Source organism: Scophthalmus maximus, chromosome 14 (assembly GCF_022379125.1).
Source record: "Scophthalmus maximus strain ysfricsl-2021 chromosome 14, ASM2237912v1, whole genome shotgun sequence".
Taxonomy (NCBI): Eukaryota; Metazoa; Chordata; class Actinopteri; order Pleuronectiformes; family Scophthalmidae; genus Scophthalmus; species Scophthalmus maximus.
Window position 1 is genome coordinate 12884904 of NC_061528.1, and position 22381 is coordinate 12907284.

The window sequence follows — 22381 nt, forward strand, 5'->3', positions numbered from 1 at the left end:
TAACGGATGATAGACATGGGTTAAGATAAAACAGAAATTGTGCAAAAACAAACGGTTGAACGCTAATATGCTCAGAAAGTTTTTTTTTTAAAGTATTGCCAGGGCACATATGGTACCCGGATGACTCAAGCAATGTTAATATTGTTTAGATAGGATAAAAAATAGCCTGCTATTTAATCTGAGAGCTGGTTTAGTTTTTTGCACACTTTTCAATTAAAGCTCATCTGTTTGCACATGTGCATCTTCAATTGTTTACAGTGGCATTTGATCAATGCATGAATGCATCTTTACAATGCCCACTTTGGACTGATAAGTTGTTGTAGAAGCAGAAACACACAACACTGGTGATTGTACACACGTCAGATGTTAAATTCCAATGACCCATAATACGTAGAAGAAATAGATGCTAAATAAACAAATGGTATCAATGGACACATTTTGTGTTCCATAAATAAATCAGTAAACGTATGATTATAGGCATTTTGATATTGGGTTTGACGGAAACGCACGCGCTGGAGTTTGAGGGGGCAGGGCCGGAACTTACGTCATCACCGTGGCCCAGGAAGCCGTTTCGGCGGGAGATGCAACAGCAACAAGGAAGTGAGTCCGGCTCGTTTGGTAATCTGACGTTCGTGAACAAAGTCACTGCCGACGGACACAACCTGTCCTCGGCATGGACGGCGACGTCCCCGCGCGGACAGACGACTGGAGGAACACTAAGGAGGCGGTCGACAACTTTCGCCGCCTGCTGCTTTGCTCCAAATGGTGAGTAGTTGACAGTGGCACTGGCTCTGTGGTGGCGGGGGAGCGGCCGTTGCTGTGCACGACTACTGCCAGTTACATGTCGGTCAAACGGAACCGGGCTTGTGCAGCAACTTGTTTTTCAAACAACGTGCTTGTTGATAACCTGGTTGTGACGACGACAGGCGAGTCGGTTCTCCGGCGTCAGGGTGCAGAGACGTGATCGAGCACCTGGACAATCACATGGCTGATTACTGATGAACTCGTTCATTCATTCGAGGTGGGTTGAACATGTACAGAATCACCGTGCAACGATAACACAGTGCACATTAAAAAAGTGAAGTACAGTAGTCTGTCATAAAAACATAACCGTGAATGCATCCTAGATGAATAATCAGTGTGTTTTGGGGAACATCAGAACTCTGCAGCAGAGGACAGTGCACAGCTGGATATGCCTGGGGAATAAACACGCTGATGTGATTGTGTGGTAAAAGAGAAACTGCAGTTAAAAATCTGAACGTGGATGTAAACGTAATCCTATGCAGACTTGAGGTATTGGGAGCTGCATAATGGGCCCTGTGTCTTAGGTGCAGTCCAGATGTGGCTGCTCTGCGCCGCTTGCACACGATGGCGTGATTGTGTATGTGTTGATTTGTTTAAGTTGAGAGTTTTGGAACTGGCAAGATGTGGAGGTACCGTACTGCACCGATGAAGAGGCTGTTACACAATCTGCCAAGGGGCGGGTGAAGAGTCTGCATGACGTGTAGGAAGGGGGCCTTCACAGTGTTAAAGGATTCGGATGCAGAGGTTATGGTAAATGTACTCCACGCGGGGTCTGAGATCCCACCAATGATGATCGCCGTCCACCGTCCGATGCGGACCAGACTGCAACGCAGCTGCTCGGCATGTCCTCTTCCAGCAGGTTGTGTGGAGAGGTTTACTCTGCTCCCTCTCTCTCTCTCTTCCGGCTCTGCAGTGACTGCTGATGCTACCGGGCTCTTTGTTTTGTAGGTCATTAATGTTTCAGATGAGGGCTTCTCTTCTCCCAGCAATGTGCGCTCTGATGAAACTGCAGCTCCTCCCAACTAGTCCTTCAGATGGACCTTGCCGACCAATTTCTGATGTTTTGTCTGTTGTTGTTTTTGATTTTTTTCCAGTTCAAATTTGATGAAGGAACCTGTGTGTCTAGGAACGTGTGAGCATATGGTGTGCAGGTAAAGTAGCTTCAGTCAAACATATTTCACTCTGACATTAACAACACACACTACTGCCAGGGTTCTGGCATTGTGCTGGTTCACTGGCGCACCTCAAAGGGGCAGTGAGCGATTCTAAAGCGATACACGGTTTCTAAAAATCAGCGAATATTTCCTCACTGTCCGTTAGGTGTCGCTTTTGTGTGTGCTCAGCCCAGGCTCTGTAAAAGAAAAACAAATAATTCCCATACCGGAGATCGCATGTTCGCTGCCTGGCCGGAGCAGTAAAATCACAACATCAACAAAGAGAGAGACAAGCTTTCTCCAAAATCACTTACTGTCCCTTTAATGAAATGGCGCCATTATAATATTAAGAATTATTATTATTAATATCTGTTGTTTTAAACACTCAGCATGTTTTTCCTGCTATGACAAATCAAAATAACCACAACGCGAAGGGTCCTTTGGTGAATTTTACTCTACATTACTTTTTTTTTTACATTACTTTATTTAAAAAAAATTGATTAATCAAGTGAATATATAATTAAAAGTATATGAGATTGACAGATTCATATTCTGTTAGATCACTCAGTCAGTCCGTTATTATAAGCAATCATTTATTGCTCTTAGCATTTATGTTACGTATTTATCATGAGTAACAACTTAAGCAGCATCACTATAATAGTAGGTTTTTCATAAAGTACGACAGACATGGAAAATTAAAACAATTTTATGGCAGACTTTGTATAAATGATTATACATCAGGAACATTTTTTTTTGTCGATTGTAATTTTTATTTTATGGGGCATCTTTTATTGTGAGAGTGAAATACTGCACAACCATGGCAATTGCATGGTTTCCTTGCAATACACAGTTAACTGTGCTAAAAGTGTCCACAAAGTCGGGGGTAATTAATGTGTCTATGGGCATAAACTGCAGCGTTAATATATGCCGTCTCTTCTTGACTGAATGGTCTTAAAAAGTAAATCAATACCATATATATTTCTTCTTTTTTTTCCTAACTGTGACTTCTAATCCAGAGAGTGTTTATTGCTCAGGTCCTGTGCTGGCCCCCAGGCAGGAGATGGCTGCGTGGTGTGTCACAGCCCTGCATGGGTGAAGGACATCCAGATCAACAGGCAGCTGAGCAGCATTATACAGCTCTTCTGTGGCTTGGACTCCCTGATCAATCCCATGGACCCACCAGGTAGGTGGTGGCTGTTAATAAAGCAAGTTGAAGGCATAAATAAGAATTTTATTCTCAAATCCCAACTTGTCTTACTCATTATCTTTCCCCCCGCGGTCATGTGGCCACACCTACTTCTGTTGGTTTCCACCCATCTAATCCCTGAACGGCAGCATAAGTGTGTTGTTCCCGTGGGTTATTTTCTTTATTGCCCATCCAGTCTCCTGGTAATGACAGTAATTGCAATGCAGGTAACCATGGTAGTGTTTACTTTGCAAGTAGATTGCAGCTTTGACAAAGAATTGAAAGGGAACTTTCTATGCCCTGTTGTTAAAATGTGAACGGATCTGCAGGTTGTTGTGTCTAAATTTGCACAGTAATAACTAAGGGCTCGGTAGTTGATCGGATGCTTCTCTACCTCTGTCAGATGTCAATGTTATTGGCTGGCATAATTTAAAGTTTGGTGTTATCCTTTTGTCAATCAGTAGTGGAAGGTTATTATCATTCACAATGGATACATTACAGGACGTGGGGAGGTTGTTTTGTGAAATGTGTTTTTTACATTGATGCATCGCAGACTCCTCTGTTCCGGAGATTCAGACACAGCCTGCGAGCCCTGTCTCAAAACACAAGAAGAACTTCAAGATCTGGTTCAGCCCCCGCAGCCGCAAGGTACGGTGCACAGTGGAGAGGCCCTCAGAGGTCACCGCGCCGGACAACAGGTCCACTGGAGAAACAGCTGCAGCACAGCCAGACACGATTACTGCTCAACACCAGGACTTGTCAGTTTTCAATTTCACCTCGTCCTCCCAAGACTCCGGCTCCTCTTCTCAAAGACGCAACACCGAAAACGTTAACAGGAAGAAGAGGTCAACCAAGACAAATGCCGCCAGCAGGAAGGCATTGGCACGGGGAGCCACCAGGACCACACGAAAGCATACCGGGCAGAAAATGAAGAAGACGAGACTGGAGGCCATCAATAAACAATGGGGGGTCACCGAGGAGGTAGATACCCCAGAGGAAAAGGAGGAGCACTGTGCTGAAGGGACAAGGAGATCCAGTAAAAGGGTTTCCTTCCTAAGCCCTGCGGTCATCTCTGACGAGCCTCAGCCTGAAGTGCCACAGGGGAGTTCTGCTGACCTCAGCCCTGGAAAGAGCAACGCGAGGGAGAGACACTCAGGAGGCAGCACCACTGAAATGATTTACCATGCCTCGGCTGATCAAAACACGTCTGACAGTGTTATCCAGCAAAACACACCGTCCTCCATTGACCTCGAGCCAAATGATGATCCTGAAAAACAGGTGAACGTTTCTACTCCAAAGAATTCCTCAAAAAGAACCAGATTGGTGGAGAAAATTGGCCCATTGGAGACCACGCCAAAAAGGCCCAGGGTCTCACCAGGCCGGAGGAGAAAATCGCCGGGTCAGATATCGCCAGTCGTCCTCATCCGTCCATTTTTGACTAGCCCCAGGAATGAAAAGAGCAACAACAACATCTGCAGAGAAGAGCGAGGACAGAGCCCGTCTGATTTAGCTGCTGTGGGCCGAAAATCTCCCGGTACTCCAGGTGCAGCTCTTGGGCGGCCGAGCTCAGGAAGCCCTGCAGTCATGAAGAGGAACCACAAAGGGGAGACCCTGCTACATCTCGCTGCTATCAAGGTAGGGAGGTTTTTTTTGACACGCGTTCAATGATTTAACTTATTTGTTTCACTCCATTTTCTGTAGCATTCAGCAAGTGTGGTCTGCAGCGTTTTATGCACTACATCCTAAATGAATCAGGCATTTGAATAATAAACAAAATTATATATATATATATATATATATATATATATATATATATATATATATATTTTCGTTGAATTTAAATTAAATTAGATTTTGCTGTCCCTCAAAATTATTATTGGTCAAAATTTAAAATGATGAGATTGTAAAGTTGACCTTTCACGTTCCATAATTTTCTTATAGTTTCTTTCAAATGGCATTTAGCACAGATCTGCTGGTTTAAATATCCCCTCTTTACTGAGCCTCCCCAGTGGAACGTGTTTGTCTTCAGATGATCAGACAGCCATATTCCGGTCCGCTGAGAATAAACCATTTTACTGTAATCCGTGTAAACACAGCTGTAATCCCCCTCTGGATCCCAGACAAGGTAATCAATGGGCCACTGTGGAGTGTGATTGATAAACACTGGGGCTCCGGAACACTGGGATCAGCGGCCGCGTTTGAAGGGTTACGTTTACAAGTTTGCAATTCTGACCTCAGGTTTGTTGTTCTCTCCGGGCGCTTCAGGGAGATGTAGAAGCTGTCAAGGAGCTGCTGGACCAGGGGGCCGACCCTAACCTGAAGGATAACGCTGGGTGGACACCCCTGGTAAGACTAATAAGACCAGTCATACATCTGAGAGATTTATTTGTTGTGCGGACAGAATGTTTCATCAACAAAAACAACAATATTTAGATTAAAACAGTTTTTCTACACTGTCAGGGTTTTTCTCTTTGGTTTCCTTTTATAAAAGAGAACTGTGGTGTTTCTTATTGATAACCTGAGGTATTGTCGTTTTGTTACACACAATTAATCTATGTTTTTTTTATTCCTCTGGCCTACTCTTGCATCATTTGCATCTTGCTATTTACTGTTCTTGGCTTCTAAACCAACATGCACAGCCGGTGTGTGTTATGTTGCTGTTGTGAGTATTCATGCAAGTTTAGTTTTCTCGTCTTATAAGCTGTTGCTGTTGCATTTTTCTGCAAATTTACACCGATTTCTGCTGTGTGAGAGGTGGTTTGTGCTGTCTTCAACTGCCACCAAAAAACATGTTTATGTCAGTCTGTTGAATCATTAAAAGAAAAAATTGTGAAATATACTATCTCTACTTTTAACGTAATTCTAAAACATGCCCACAAGACAGAAATGAATCCTGAGTGAGTCAATTACTGCAGGTACAGCCATTTTTATGAATCCTGTCCCACCCCACAACACAGTCTGAGCTGTTTGAATAGTGTAGCTCAAAGTCTCCATATGACGCACTGTAACATCTTAAAATGCTGCCTGAACAACCTTTTCACTTGCCCAGTTTAATCTCGCGTCTTAATCTCATTCCCAAATTAACATATTGGATTTGTGAAGATGTGAGGAAAACATTCACTTTTATCAAACCACAAACTCGGTATGAATTATTCTCTACATAACTAACGGAATGTGATTAAGCAGTAAAATCTGTTTGTCAGTTACCAAGTTGACTACCTTTATGTATTATACACAAGGAGAAAATGCATGTTGGATCTATACCTACAGAAAATCAAAATCGCTTTGAAGCATCATCCCCCACTGACAGCTTCATGTGGAAAAAAATATGTATTTTACAGTGATTGAATATAGATGTGCGTTTAGAATCCAAAGTAAGAATACGGAGTTGTTGTTGTTGTTGTTGTTTTTTTAGTTTTTCTTTTTAGTGAGCGTGAGAGAGAAAAAACAGATCAAAGCAGATCAGGATAACTTCTGAACGTTGTGCTTTTCGCTCCAGCACGAAGCATGTAACCTGGGTCACGTGGAAGTTGTGGAGGCGCTGATCTCGAGGGGAGCTCTACTGAACACACCTGGCTATGAAAACGATTCTCCACTGCATGACGCCGTGAGGAACGGGCATCCAGCCATTGTCAAACTGCTGCTGCAGCATGGAGCCTCACAGAACGTACTGTAAGTTGTATAAGTTTTTTATTTATTTTTATAATTGCTGTATCTTGGTTTTCCAGGTGATATGCACAAAGTCAACCACCACAAGAGTGGTTGAGCTGCACATGAGGTTGTACAAGAGCTGTACATGATGTGGGTCATTCTGTGAAAAAGGTCTGGCGCAGAACAAGTGATTAACTGCGTCGAGGGGGTGTTTGGCCTTCTGTGAGAATCCTCTAGAAGCTCTGACCTGAAAACAAGATTTTCTAATAGCTGTGGTCCAAAGACAATCTTTTCACCTTGTACTAAAAAACAATTATGGTCCCTGCCACTCGAGATCATATTGAACTAAATGAATTTGAAAAACATTACCCATGGCTAAAATTACTACTGTATCATTTTGATTCAGCCTGGAAAGCAAACCAATAATTTAGCTCAGGTTTATTTGATCTCCCAGATTGGTCTTGGCTCCCTCCCATTCAGACAGATGTCCATCTGTCCGGAGATGGATGACCTTTTATTTAATATATTTATATATCTGAATCCACTAAAGTGACAGTATTTAACAAACTGCAGGGTCTATTTTCTCTGAAAGAGGAACAACCCCCTCACTTACACTCTCTGTTGATACAGTAAGTCACACGTCTTGTTGTTTTAATTGGTTGAAGGTCTATCAAAATGCCTCCAGAGACATTGTGGTCAAAAATGAACTGCGGTATTCCAGGCAATGCAAGGTTACGTTTGAAAAAAATGCAGCATCCACCAGTCAGAGTATAACACAAGAGATTATTTTTTAAAGTCTGCTGCATATTTCTCCTATATTTAAAAAAATATTTCTTCTGTGTAATCTTGGAAAAAAAAAATAGATTTCATTATAAATTTGTTTTCCGTGATATTCTTTGCCCCAGTTATCAAAGCAAGAAAAATTTGATTCTGGCACATTCCTATGCTTATTACACCTAGTAAAAACAACATCCCTGAATCCAGAATGGGTTATTTCCACTCTTCAGTGTAGAAGAGGTTGACAAAATGCTTCCCAAATGCCTTTCAACCGCAACGCAACATTTTTGCTAAGTTATTGTGTATAACGCAGTTACCTTGTATTAAATCGTAGAGGGGCTTCTGCTATTGTGCTCTGGTGCTTATTTTCCAGTTATTTGATTAATCGTTGAGTTCCTGTTTTCCAGTCATTGCACCAGGCATCCAGCCCTTGATAATTAAGGACAGGGCGTGTGTTAGTGTACTGCGTAGGTGCACCAATGTAAGGAGATCGATTGATGCTGATTATTTGTTGGGCAATCAGTTGATGCTGTATCAGCGTTTCTGGCCTGCGGAGGCAGGATAGCTCTGTAGCACGACGTCCATAATGAGGGAGAGAATGCTGGTCTATCAGTGGGATCAATAGAGTGGTTGATCAGGGTCAGCGTGTTGGTCAGTAAATGCTCTCTCTGCGACCGTTTATCCTTCATTTCATTAAAGATAAACGATCACAAAGAGTTGCAAATGTTCATTTCCATCCTTTGTCTTCATTTGATTTTATTTGCCGCTTTGCTTTGATGAATCCTGATTTCAGAGTCTTACTTTTTCCTTCTCTTTACCTTTATTACGTGTCTGCTAGGCAAAAAAGTTTCCAGCGATTGGGCCACTCTGTCAGGACTCTGCAAGATAAATGCAATCCTTGCCCCAGGCTCCTTTCTCACACACTTGCAGATCTTCATTGCTCCTCTGTGTTTTTGTGTGTGCACGTGTGTGGCAAATTCTAAAGTGAATACGAATATGTTTTAAACAGTGGGCCAGCTGAACCTCATGCAGAATTTGTTGCCGCCATAGAACTTCTCAGACCAGACACAGAAAATTGGTTCCAAAGTGTAAGTTTGTGCTGATTTGGCATTGAAGAATGAACACTGATGCAAAATGCAAGAACATTTCTCTCTTGCCTAAGATTAAAAAATACAGCCAAAACAAGCCTTTCTTTTTTTGTTATCCCTTTTCATGTGGAATCAGCTGATCTGCCTGATAAACTACAACACAAAACCATTGAGCTGCAAACCAACAAGCTCCAAGCTCGGTTCATCAACCTCCCTCGGCCCGAGCTCTATAAATTGCATTTACGAATTCTTGATTCTAGAAATTGTATCTACCTGATTTTTCCATTTCGGGGAGACTTGCATTTAAGTCATTTCTTCGGAGAACTTATTGCTGTGAGCAGTTTTTTTTTATTCCTCACAAAGACTCCGTTCCACTTGTGACTGACTTATATAAACCGGAAAAACCAGCTGTGAGTATCATCATCATGACTATCAACTATTATAGAGGTGCAGTTCCACCCATCACATTAGAGATGTGTTCAATAATTTAGTATGACCCTTCAAAGGATGTTACAACAATTGAAATGGCCCTTGAAAGGAATAATGTTCCCCATCCATATCATTAGGGCTCTTAGATGTCACCTCTTATGTTCATGTCAGTGCACTTTGAAAATGGATCTGTATTTATGAGATGTGGGGAAACAAGATGCCCAATGCATTTCAATTGGCTGGTGGTTCACTGCTGATGAACACCTTAAACCTGAAGCACTGGATCCATACAGATGTTATTTATCATCACCTGCCTCACATACACAGTATCCAGACAGAGCCATAATACAAAAAGAAATGACAATCACCAAATGTTAGCAGCTGGTTATTACGTCCAACACTGACTACAGTACTTTATTTAGTAATACAAATACTGTCCCCAACTAACATCAGCAAATGCATAGATTCAACATTTGATCCTGACATTGCGTTAGATATTTTATAGAACAAAGTTTTGTTTGAGTGGGTGCCAACTCCCGATTTGGTTTGTTACCGCGCAATTGACATGATAAACATTTATTAGCAATTTTTGACACTATCACAATGATCTACAATAAGTGGCAAAATACTGAAAAACACAGCAATGTGCCAACAAAGGCAGTGAAGAAAAGGTGAGCAAATAAGATGGGCGAAAACGGTTTATGTTTGAGTGCAAACAAAGTCGGGTTTGCAAATGTTTTATGAGGAAAGAAACTCAAGTTTTTTTAGACCTCAATGATACACACAGTGTGTTTTTTTTAAAGAGAATCTGTGATTTTTTTGGAGGGGGTTTAGCAGAAAACTCCACCGGGAGCCTTTAAGACAAAATGGATATGACAATACTTTCACCTTCCAGAGAGTGGATGTCATTTTCTCTTTTCTTCCTGTCTTGGAGATATACTCCGTGAACTGTCTAATGTTAGTGTTAAAAGTTTCATCATCACGTTGAAACATAGCGCACAGCTCTGATGATATTTGACTCTTGTTCACTATTTTCTTTGTTCATTCATGACATTTGTAATATTATTATTTGCCTCGAAATTGGCTATTTTTAGGAGCATCAAGCAAAGTTATTAATTGTGATGATATAAACAGTTTGCCGTCAAGAGAAGGGGACCTGCATAACAATTACAGTGCAATACAAAATACTTCTATAGAGTTTAATGGGGGCGTTGGCTGGGTAACGTGCTCTATCATCAATCGAAGCTGTATCACCCACACGATCCAACCATCGGGACAAATTCAGAGTGGATTGTTTTAGAGGGAAATTAACTAATGAACCTTTTGATTAAAAATGCATCCAGGCCCTCGCCCGATGCCTCATCACTTGCTTCTATCATTAGACTCCTGTTCAGACTTACTGCTGAGCTGACATAGTTTAAAAGCTCCATTACATGTTCAGTGATCTTAAGCTCAGTTCGAATTGTGATCGACTTCCCAATATGTTTGCGTTTGGTTTTACAGCAGAGATCTAATTACTTATAGATTTAAATTTTCTTCTAATGCATTCAGTTTTACATAACAGGTAAGCTAGTGGTTCTTTGTCAGTATTAAGGCCAGATTTTGAGGATAAATATTCCAAGAATAAAGTCATAATTTTAGGCTACATGTCATTTCAGATCATTTAAAATGAGGAACGTGGAGCATCTTGTTAAGTTTTACATATAACAAAATACTTAATTCTCCAGCATCAGATTATCATATGTGTCAGGACTTTGAAAACATTGCACAAGGTTCTGTACATATTCTTTGAATATTGCGAATATAGTCGCAATTGCGACTTTATTCTTATTATGTTACAACCGTCTTAGTACTGTGTGTGGTTTATTGATGAAAAAGGGATGTTGTGTAGAAAGCCAATAGATGGTGTTAGGGGTGATCTGATTGTGCCATGCAACACTTCTCTGTATTTGTTTGGACCTTGAAATTAATATTTGAATCTCCTCCCCCTGGTCAGAGTAAGAGTCACGGTGGCAGTGGGTACCCACTCGAACCACCACTGCCGTCCTCCCACTCGTGTGCTGAAGCAGAGGCTTGTGGGAGAGTGTTTGTGACTTTACCTCCCGCACATTCTTCCACGCGTTATTATTTTTCTCGAGCTAGTCTTCTCACGTGCGACTGCATAAACCAGCTTGTGTGTGTCTGCATATGTATAAGTGTCAGGGACACTTATGTTTGTTTGTATTTGCTTGGCTGTATGTGGCTCCGGGTATGAATCCAAATGAATTATTTTATGGACCAGTGGACCTATTAATTGTCCCCCAGGTGTTATCTTTGCTGACGCCTAATCTTTCAGAGACGACCTGCCGGGGCTTGGTTCCCTCTCTCCGTCTCGTCTCCTCCTCCTCCTTCTGTGCTTTCCTTAATATTTTCTCCTCTCCCTCTTTTCTCAAGGTGACCACAGTCTTTTTTGTCTTTTAACTCTCTCAAACTTAAGGACACATAGTTTGAAGCTGTCTCTTCAGTGTCCAGAATGGTAGCTTGGGGGTGGTTGCAGTTTCATCTCTGTGAGTCTATATGCATAATGCATCTTTTGAGATTATGCTGAGTCTCCTTTGCACATACTGTGTTCTAAGGGGGTGTAGTGTATCACAGTTAAATTGTAAAAAATAAATGTATGTTATTGAGAGAAAAAAGTTAGTTTTTGTCAGTGAAGCTATGCAACCCTTTGATATCTGATGTAGGTTTTGCATTAGTGAGTCTGGTGGGCTGTATAAGGACATGATGACCTATGAATGAAGTAGAGTATATATTTCAACTCAACCTCATCAAACAATTATGCTCCAACAAGTGAATGACACACATGCGTGACCAGTTTCACAGAACAAGCGGGGTGTGATATTGTCAAATAGGTTTTTTTTCTCTGAGCTCTGGACTGGCAAATGTTGATTTTTAATGTCCTGCTTGGCCAGACATAAAACAACAACCAAAATTTGCTGAGAATGATGAACTGATATGACAGATTGACTACCTTGTCGAAGACTTCACTTTGGATTTATGAGCTGCCTTATCTTTTTAAAGCTTTTTCAGATGCGCAGTTGGTCAGGACATAAACAAGGACATTTGGTTACAAAATGTAGTTTAATTAACTCATTAGATTTAAAGGTTTTATAAGTCTCGCTAGTCGCAGCAGACAAGAACGAGAGTGTACGATTGCTCATGGGCCAGAAGAGTATAGGTTATCAGATCACTGTGCTTTACTTCAAATCATGTTCCTTAAAACCACAGCGCTTAGAGGCTTTGCAGTCAGGGCCCCAAGACTCTGGAAAGATCAAGGAAATAAGCATTGCAGAGTCAAGATGATCTTTAAAATCTCCTCATACTATATGCTTTGCTCACCCTGAATCTTACTTGAGTTTTTAATCTGATATGAAGACTTTTGGTTTGGCGTTTGGAAACATTTAATCAGTTTGTCACCTTATTTGCAGCAATTTGTATTATTCTTGTTGTTGTCATTCTGTACACACAATGCCCAAGTTGAACTAGTATAAGGTAAATTAAAATTGTTTTCATATTTTAACATTATTACACAACTTAATACTAGCTCATAGATGCTGTGGATAATTACTGTCACACAATATACTGTATATACAACTACAGAACTCAAAATTTTGTTGCATGTTTTAACCTAAGGACATTTAGATTGAGTTGATGTTTTTATTTTTTTGTATCCGTGACCAAATGTACATAATAACCTCTGTTGTTTTTGTCCTTGTGCTCAGAGATGCCGCGAATGTATTTTGAGACTGACACACTTTATCTTTTTGAATGTTCTCCACAGAAATCTGTATGGAAAACGTCCTGCAGATTATGCGGTGAGTCTGGAGATGCGGGAGATTTTCCAGGAAGCCTCCGAAGGAACCCAGTGTGCTAATCCGTCTGTTAGCCCCTCAGCCAGCCTCTCTGTGGTGCGTCTGCATGTGCCTTGGAATTGTTGAGGCCAGAGTACTCATATTCTTGCATTTTAGCCAGAGACATTTCTGAACTTTGTGCCTCTGTCTTTTCTCAGACGAGTAACTGTGCGAGGAGGGATGAAATGGTGATGTTTGTGGCCAGCAAGCTGTGTCATCCGGCCCAGCTTCAACTGGCCAACCTGGGACAGCTACTGGGAGGGAGGATGGCTGACACCTTTTCTGGCTCAGGTAATGTTGGTACGATTAAGACACAACTTCCTCAGTGGGCTTAAAACCACCTCAGTGTTCCAAGCGAAGCCCCTTAGATTATGTTTGCATATGATTGCTTTTTAATGTTCTTATTTGTGACACATGGGCTCACAGCAACACTGCAAATTAACAGCAGCCAACAGCCAATTACCGGTATATTGGGACCATGGCTAGTAAACTTGTTTACTGCCAAACACTCTGAAAGGTAATCAACCATCATTTGAATGTCCCGTTCAACTGAGAGATGTATTAAATAGGCACATTTCAGGCTCAATCGCCCAACAGGTTCTGCGGTCGTGGAATTCTCTCGCCCTGATCGTTATGTTTGTTATGACGATTATTTACTGTGCAGTTAGACCACCACCTAAGAGATATTTTTTTTTTATCTGAATGGTCCTTTACAATACCTGCAGAGCCCAGCTTTTATAGGCTTTACCATCTAACACAGACCCACTTGTATTGTAAAAGTCAACAGTAGGTGCTTGAGCATTATCACTCCTGAAAGTTCAACAGTAACTAACAAGTGCTTTTAGAGCTGTATACATCATTGTGATACAGGAGCTCCTTCACTGTTGCATAGTAATGGCTGGGAGAATACCAGAGAGCTAAAGTAATTGAAATCATTCCTCATAAAATGTTTGGGGGTGCTGTCAGGGTGATGAATAAGCCCTCGTGAAAAACAGAAGTGTTTTTCATGACTCCCCTTCCTCTGACCGCAGGGCCGAAAGTTGATGCTTTCAGAGAACGTTTTTTACATTTTGAATTCAAAGCAACAAATTTCACACAAATCCACCATTAGTGCACAATGTAAGACGGGTTTTGCCCCCGAGATATAATTATGTTCATTTTGCGCTTGTCATCTGTGCTCACTTGTTGAATGAAGAGGCAGTCAGCCCGTATTTAATTTTTAATGAACTTATAATTATGTGTCTTTGTCTGACGCATTTTATTAAATCAGCTGTTGCTCGACCTTTTGATGTGTTGCAATTAACTGTTTGGCGGGTTTACAGAAAGCTAACTTATTTACCCCAGTGAAGTAGTGGACATCAGTAAATTATTAACAGTGAGGAAATGCACTACATTAACGGAATAAAATATATAAGAATATAATATATAATATGAAATAATATATAAATATTGATAAATCGAAGATTTTGGGAATACTGTTGTAATATAAGAAAAAAAATGTAAATTAGAAGATCATAATAATGATAAATCCGTTTCATCAATCGATATCTACTTAAAGTAGAACTATGTTGTGTTATTTTGTTGCATAAATCGAATATCTTAATTCAATACGAATGAGCTATTGAAGCTTATTATTATTTATGTATAGTACACTGAATGAGACAAACATTCCTGTTCCTTAAGGATCAGTTGTAATATTTATTATTTTCACATCAAAATTTGCCACTGGCTTTTAACCACTACCAACAAAACTACACTTGGATACAATGAGCAAATGTAATCATGCTGAAAAATTAAACTAAAATGATGACACGGTGACATTACACCTGCTAAACAGCAGCATGTTAGCAATGTAACATTACCATTTACCTACGAGCAATCTTATGAATACTTAATCTTGTTTTATGAAGTTTTAATATTTTTTCAATCTTGATAATAAGGTTCCCCATATCACCCAGTGAATCCTCTCAATTGGTGAATGATTCAATTGTTTAGTTAAAATACAGCTTGTGGAATAAAGAGTTTTAAGTTATATTGTGATGTCATATTTTATCCTGCACTTGAGAGCATCTTTTACATCACATTACATTACATTCGGTCCTGGTGCGCACCACTAACACCGTGTAGCTGCAGAATGTGACAGACATGCGAGGGGACAGCTGCAGCTACCCATGCATGTGTCGCACAGCTCATTTGTGCCTCTTCAATTTGACTTTGATGCATGTGTGTGTCTGTCTTCACCCTCCAGTAAGCCACGTCGTGGTGCCAGAAGGACACATGCCCACCACTTTCTCTACCCTCCTGGGTCTTCTCGCTGGCTGCTGGGTTGTCAGATTCAGCTGTAAGTATGGAGTGAACCGTCGGCTGTAGCAGTCGTCTGCGGATGCTATTTTTGATGTCGCATTAGGCAGTGTTGCTGTTGGAATGGAGGGAAACTTCGGACTCAACTGACACCGAAGCAGATTATATCCAAAATATCCTGAAGTTCACCAAGACAATGAATGACATGAGTTATGTTTGGAAGTTGTGGTGTTTTGTGCTTCGATCATTTCACTCCTGATAGTCATCAAATCAGTGTGGATTCCTTAAATACTCGCTTCCATCACTGCACCTCTGGATAACATGAGCCATATTTGTGAATTAATATATTTGTAGACTCAATGTCGTCTGTGGATGTAAATGTTTCCCACAGTAACCATTTTAACCACATGCTAGATATGATCTTATAGTTTGACCAGATACACAGATGTTTGATTTTCATTAGACAAAGGAGCACAAGGGACTGTTATTGATTTATCTTCCATAGTCTCTCCAGACTACTAAATCAGAATCAGAATTGACTTTATTATCATTGTAAGTACATACAACAAAATTCAAAATGCTACTCTATGGTGCTCACATAAAAACACACACTGACTAAAAACATAGAGCAGAGAACGTGAAGATGGTAAAAACTTGAATAAATAGGAAAATAATTTATCTGAATAACATTGCTTTAATAAGGTGCATGTTTGCAGCAGCACCCATCCTATAAAATCAGGCTGTATTCCCGCTTATGTTTAACCTTAAAGGAACTCTTCAAACTTTTGAGTACTTTGTATATTTGGTTTCTTCTGGATTGTTAGATGAGAACATCAATTATACCCCCATCAGCTGGTTAGCTTAGCTCCTCATAGACTCCAACATTACATTTGAACTTGGTAAATTCAATTCATCATGGATACTAGCTACTAAAACAAATACCTTTGGTGAACATTTTCAAAACCAAGTGATAGAGAACTTGTGCATAAGTAACGATTTGCAGCATGGTTTTTAAAGGGATATGCATCTTTCTTTCAGGGTTAAGGTATTGTTCATCTGCTACCCCTACATGACATATTGGACTCTTGGAACCACAGTGCAGAACAGATGCTGCACAAACTATTTTGGTATAACTTCATGGATTTTATGTCCTTCCCAAATCCCAGATAATGTTAAACTCGCTCACCACCTCCGTCTCAGAAAAAGCTACCACAAAGTTATCTGCAGATCATTACTTCAACATCCAACCTTTATTAAAAACACGACAACACTTTTATTGAATGAGTGTTACCAGGCTGCAATGTGGGATATGGAAAATGCCTCTTTGATGTGGATTAAAGGCCTTGTGAGGCTTTGGTGTTAATTCCTCTTTAATACCAAATTCATTTAAATTCATTTGAAATGCAGTTTTTCAGATGAAATCAGCTGCTACGTCTGGAAAAACAAACATACACATTATTTGTTATTTTCCTCACCACATGGAATATCTTCAAAAAAACATTTTGCAACAGCTAATTTTCAGGTAATTTGTTCGTTCCTGCTGCCGCTGTGTGCGCACACACCCGTTTACATGTCTGACTGCCAAATGGAGCAGGTGGGTGACCAGGGGAGGGAATCTGGGAATCTATGTGCGGCAAGGCTTCAATATGAAGAGCGATGAAAAGATGGCTAGCTCTTATTTCCCCGTTTGATTTAGAAGATAAAAATGTAATAAAACATCTCCCTTGCAATGTTGAAAGCAAGTCAACAGGGACATATTGGGAGAAAGTCGGCTGCAGGGGAAGTAAAACGAGACGTGTTGTCAAAGAGATTTTTGGTACCTGGGTTAGGGTGCCCTGCACACTTGTCTCATCAACTTTGAATTTGTGTGTCCTCTTCTTTTTCTTTTTTTTTCTTTCACCACCCAGTTTGTTGAGCTGTGTTTCCCTGCCCGTCGGTGCTTTTCATAGCCACTACCACTGTTCTGCAACCAAGTGCAACCTCTTCCTCGCTGTTTTTCCAGCTCTCAGCGGAAAGCCACAGGGACGTTCAGGGCCCTGCGGCAGAAGCTACTACTTGAGACTGAACCCAGGTCTCCACTGTGGCCGGTGTTTTTGCCGCTGAGCATCCCTCGACGCTTGTTCTCGTTTTTCTCGTGTAGCATGGCGGTGGTTTACAGGACACCGACTATCAAGAAAGAATGAGCAATTTCCCCCTGCCTCGGTTGAGGGGGGTCAGCGTTGGCCTCCAGAATTTCATATCGGTCAAACCCTAGTCTCCGGTGGCTGCCTTCATAATCAAATCACAGTTCCAGTTCTCCTGGTTAGTCAAGGAAGCGGTTGCACCGGGCTGTTCGCTTATTCACTGACTTAGAAAGGAAAGGATTAAAGATGTGTTCTGCTTTCAGCCTATATGATTGTAATTAGCAAACATGCTAATGACTCCTAAGCACCGTCGTCCGGAGCGATTAACCCCAATATCGCCCGTCTTCTCTGCCCGAGTCTGTAGTCCCTGTAAATGAAGGCTGTAATTAAGGGGGATGAAGAAATGTAATTGCACTCCACCCCTCCCTTCCTAAGACTGTATATATGTGTGTAATTTGCTATTTCACGACAGGAGCTGCATGGTGACAGCGTGCGTGTACGCACACACTTACCCTAATTTGTTCATGTCACCATATCTTGCCGCTGGAAGCAACAGTGTTGAACACTAAACTGCAACTGAAAGTGTAATGAATTACAAGGTTGTGTGAGTGTGGTAAAATGTAGATATGTAGATACCTTGCAGACGAGTATTAGGCCCGTGGATATGTTTGTTTCCGTCACGGTCGGAAACGTTGCGAGAAGTCTGCACTGCAAGTCTCCTTTCAAGCCAGGCGTCTACTCGACATCCTTTACACATTTATTTTGTTCCCAAACCAAATCTAATCCTACTTTTAAAATGTTTAGATTTGCACCTTTCAATACACCCCCAGCATATGATACTTAGTAATAGAACTCTTACTGAATGAAAAATAATCTTTGTCATGTTCAGAAGCATTTTTTTTTTTAATCTGTAAGGGTGACAAGGTGACTAAAATGTGTGATCCACCCCTCCACATCTCTCAAAAGAACTTTTCTCTTTAGAGATGCTTTCCTTTAGAATTTAGAACAAACGGTTCTTTCTAACTCTGGAGAAAGCCAGGATGCTGACTGTCACACAGTTCCAGTGTGACTCTTTAAAACCTCCAGAGACAAAAAGAGATGATGCTTGAATTCTGCTTAAGTGCAAGCTACTTAAAACGAGGGTTGCATCATTAACTCCATCTTGCTGTGGGCATCTTTCGCTGTCAACAACTGCAGCTTTACCAATACTTGAAATCCTCCAACTCGTTGTGATAAAAGCAGACAGAAGCTTTGTCATCCTCCATTCACAATTACCTTGTCACACTCTTTCAAATCAACATAATTAGCTGTGGCTTTACTCTCTCTGTCTCTCTGTCTCTCTCTCTCTCGGATGCCAGGGGTGGAGGCATGTCTGCAGGCAGGCAAGTGGATGCCCGAAACTGAGCATGAGGCAGGAGAAGGCCCCCAGCGCAGTCGCATCAACAGATGTAGCCTGGTAAATGACACACAAACAAACACATTTAGCATATGAAAATGATATGTATTGATTTTCTAGAGCATCAATCCCCGAAAACCATTGTTTTTCCGAGCAGTGGTGCATGGTCGTTATTCAACAGCACATCTGCCGTTAATTGTACCAGCTTGGACTCTTTAAATGTACGAACTTGGACTGTCTTGATTTAGCTTTGCTATGTTACAGATATATCTTTGTGCCGTCAACCTTTATACATAGATGGAAACAAACAGATGCAGAATGACAGACGGAAAAGTACCAGTAAGGGAAGGCGGGGATGTTTGACCATATAAAATATAAAAAAGGCCACGCTTGTTGTTATCCAAACAACATACATCAGCAGAAACGCCCCATCGTCACCTTGAAGCCGGGCAGTATGATGTTGTGGCGATGTAAGGAGGAAAACCTGCTGCAGACGGCAGCAGAACTGTGATTTCAGACGACTTATTTTCCAGAAAGACTACAACTCCAAATGAAACCAAAACTACACACGCTTCAACAACAACCTCAATTCCCTGCAGTTGCCAAGTCAGAGTCTCGACTTCAATCTAAACAATAAGTTGTGGCAGATTTAGAAAATTGCTCACTCATCAGTAGCCGTGACTCTTGACAGAGCTTGTTTTCCTTTTTTTTACAAAGAAGAATTGGGACACTGCTTTGTCTAGATGGAAGAGCTGATACAGACACACACTGGAGGCTCTGCTTGCTGCTAACGGTGCCTCTGCTAAATATTGATGAGAAGGGGCGAATACTTATGCTGTTGGTATTTTTATACATCGTTTGGATAAAATTGTATAAATAAAAAAAAGTATTTTTCTGCTGATTTGTGCCAGAATAATCTGATTAAATCCACCTATTCGATGTGGTTAAAACAAGTCCAACAGTAGCCTATATGTTAGACTCATTCTACTGTATTTATACATAATAATGCGAATTACTGTTTGATGCCTGAGGAGGTGAATGACCTTGAGAGGCTTAAGAAGCAGAGTATAATACAGAGTTATAGTTTTAATTCTGGCCAGTCAGACATGATTATTACCACTCTTTCTTTTGGTAAGCGGTTTCCACACATGCACTGCAACCCTGAACTTCTCTAGACACTACCCGGAGGAGCTGTATGTGAGAACTCTTAATGTCTGCATCAGTTGGACCGGACATTGAAGTGAGCTGCTCTGCCACCTCCCAGCGACAACGTCTGTGTAATGTACGATTGAGCCCGTGTGTGAACAGAGTAGGTCAATGTCCAGTGATTTCACTGAATGTTGATGACATTTAATTCCAGCATGCTATGTGCTGTAAACAAAATGCTGAGAATTCTGCAAAGTGCAGTGGGCTCCAAAAGGTCTGACACCAGGTTTGTACCCCTCTGTACATTTATCTATAATTTATAAATTTAAGCCACTGTTTAAACCCACTGCTGGTTTCTTCCTTATTCATCTGAATCAAATATTGAAGAAAAACAACAAATCACATCAATCTTAATCACAAAAAAAGAGAAAACAAAAAAAAGTGTGGAAACCATAGAGAGCCAGTTTAAAGCCCAAAAATTGGGAGTTCATTGATGCTGTGAATGAAGACGAAAAGCAGCAATTCTTTAGTGGTTCTGAGAACGGCACGATAAAAAATGTCTTTGTCTCTGCAGTTAAGAAGTAAATACAAAGCTTCCAAACTGACTCTTGGTAATATGAGAGCTTAGATTCAGTGACATTGAAAATGATTCAGTGTTGGACTTCATCATACACAAAAGGGGAGACTTTAATCCTTCTGCCTCTGTTCTCACAAAGACTGAGGTTTAATCTTTTTGTATTACGATTTAATGGAAGACGATAATAGAGACCGGTCTTTTCTCCTCTCAGCCATGTTTTCGATTCACAAGGAAGTAATAGTTTCGACGAAGGTATGGGGGGAAAAAACAACATTTTTCCACGAATACTTGAATTTCCTCTTTCTAAACATCATCTTTTATAGCTGCCACCACTCTTCGATGGCTGCTTCTTCTTCCTGCTGGGCTCCTTCAAGGCGCCGGCCAAAGACAAGCTCACCAAGCTGCTGCGGGAGGGAGGAGGTCAACTCCTAAGCCGACAGCCCAAGCCCGATAGCGATGTGACACAAACCCTGAGCGCCGCCGCCTACCACGCCCTGCCCGGCTCTGACCAGGCCCTCTGCACCCAGTACATCATCTTCGACCCCCTGGGCCCTCACAAGCCCACAGTGGTCAGACGAGGCAAGGTATGGTCAGCTCCCTCCACCTGGATCATCGACTGCATCGCAGCCTTCCGGCTCCTCCCTGTGTCAGAACCTCAGGCATTGCTCTAGACACATTTTCTTTTGTACATATTAAATAATGTTTTTTCACGGTCACTTATCATTTAGCATGGTAATAATGTGTGTTTATCCTTTTTTAAATACAAAGTGATCAAGTTGACGTAAATCACGAAAACAAGACATTAAAACTTTTATGAAGATGCTGAAATACATACTTTGAGTTGGGGTTTTTTTTTGTTTTTTTTTTGAGCTAAGAGTGTGATACTGTCAATATAAACCAGTTGTTCCTACCTAGGGATCCGGAGTCTCCCATGGGTCTGATTTTGTTATAAGTTGTGACAAGGAGTCTGACCAAAACTGAATCAAGCAAAACAACAAAACAATATATAAACCAAACCTATTACTCTGTAAAAAAGAGGCTTTGATTATAGTTGATGCATCTCATTGCTTGATACTGTTGAGCAATAGTGAAAGTTTCCTCCCTTCATTGCAGGTTAAAGAACACCAGTTACAAAATGTCTCTGATGCTAATGAGAATCCTCAAACCACCTTAGTTGACGCCGTTTAATGTGAAGGAACAGCAATCTGCTCCAGACTTCTCGCCCCGTCCGTCTCTGAGGGTGAGCCCAGCCTAACCCGTGACCCAGGTAATGGTTAGAAATTAGATTGACTGGAAAACCGCTCCCTCTTCACCGTAGCAACATCCACGTCACTGCCGATGCAGCGACAATCCGTCTGTCCGTCATTTACACATGTAAAACACTTTGCTCTTTTCGGTTGCACGAAATATCAAGTTAATTCAGCTTTTCGTCGGTGTCGAACTCGAATCAATTTCTTGTCCGCTGCAATATTTAAAAAGGGCCTTCGGAGTATTCCATAATCAGCATGGGTTTAACCTGGAAGAGATACTTAGCTTATTATCTAATTGAAAAGGCCGGTTTGATACAAACGGAGGGAGTATGCCCCCCCCCCCTAAAAAAAGATCAATGGGCATTCGATATAAAGTGTAGAGTGGGGAAAACAAAGAAATTAAATCTTCTGTCACAGCTCTGGCACTCGCTGTGAATAAAAAGGAAAACTTTGTGTGCGTTTACATTCCCCACAGCCAACGCTGGTCCGCAGGTACAGTGTGTGTGTGCGCACTGAGAGGTCTTCTGCTGGCCATCTCCCAAGATGAAATTCAATGGGATGAGTCAGGGATGCACCTAATTGCTATTGATTGCTATGTGCTGCATAAAA

General features: G+C 41.2%; 1 protein-coding gene across 2 annotated transcripts; it reads left to right on the top strand.

The window, feature by feature from the left end:
- The first annotated feature begins 558 nt into the window (after positions 1–558).
- Positions 559–21354, top strand: bard1 (BRCA1 associated RING domain 1). Of its 2 annotated transcripts, XM_035604150.2 has the most exons (12): positions 628–765; positions 927–1021; positions 1899–1955; positions 2993–3141; positions 3698–4779; positions 5410–5490; positions 6644–6816; positions 12910–13036; positions 13138–13270; positions 15228–15320; positions 18762–18859; positions 20846–21354. In XM_035604150.2, exons 2-12 carry the CDS (start codon positions 999–1001, stop codon positions 21191–21193), a joined length of 2364 nt encoding a protein of 787 aa, XP_035460043.1. In that variant the 5' UTR covers positions 628–765; positions 927–998; the 3' UTR covers positions 21194–21354. The 2 variants fall into 2 exon arrangements, with proteins under 2 accessions (XP_035460042.1, XP_035460043.1); XM_035604149.2 differs by lacking the exon at positions 927–1021 and having other exon boundaries at positions 559–765.
- Positions 21355–22381: the final 1027 nt, after the last annotated feature.

What these genes read in the sequence shown, in the direction of transcription:
- bard1 (XM_035604149.2), top strand. Translation starts at nt 674, where the DNA reads ATGGACGGCGACGTCCCCGCGCGGACAGACGACTGGAGGAACACTAAG. An exon ending in TGTGAGCATATGGTGTGCAG is followed by an intron (nt 1,956 to 2,992) that starts GTAAAGTAGCTT and finishes TTTATTGCTCAG; the next exon opens with GTCCTGTGCTGGCCCCCAGG. An exon ending in ACGCTGGGTGGACACCCCTG is followed by an intron (nt 5,491 to 6,643) that starts GTAAGACTAATA and finishes TTTTCGCTCCAG; the next exon opens with CACGAAGCATGTAACCTGGG.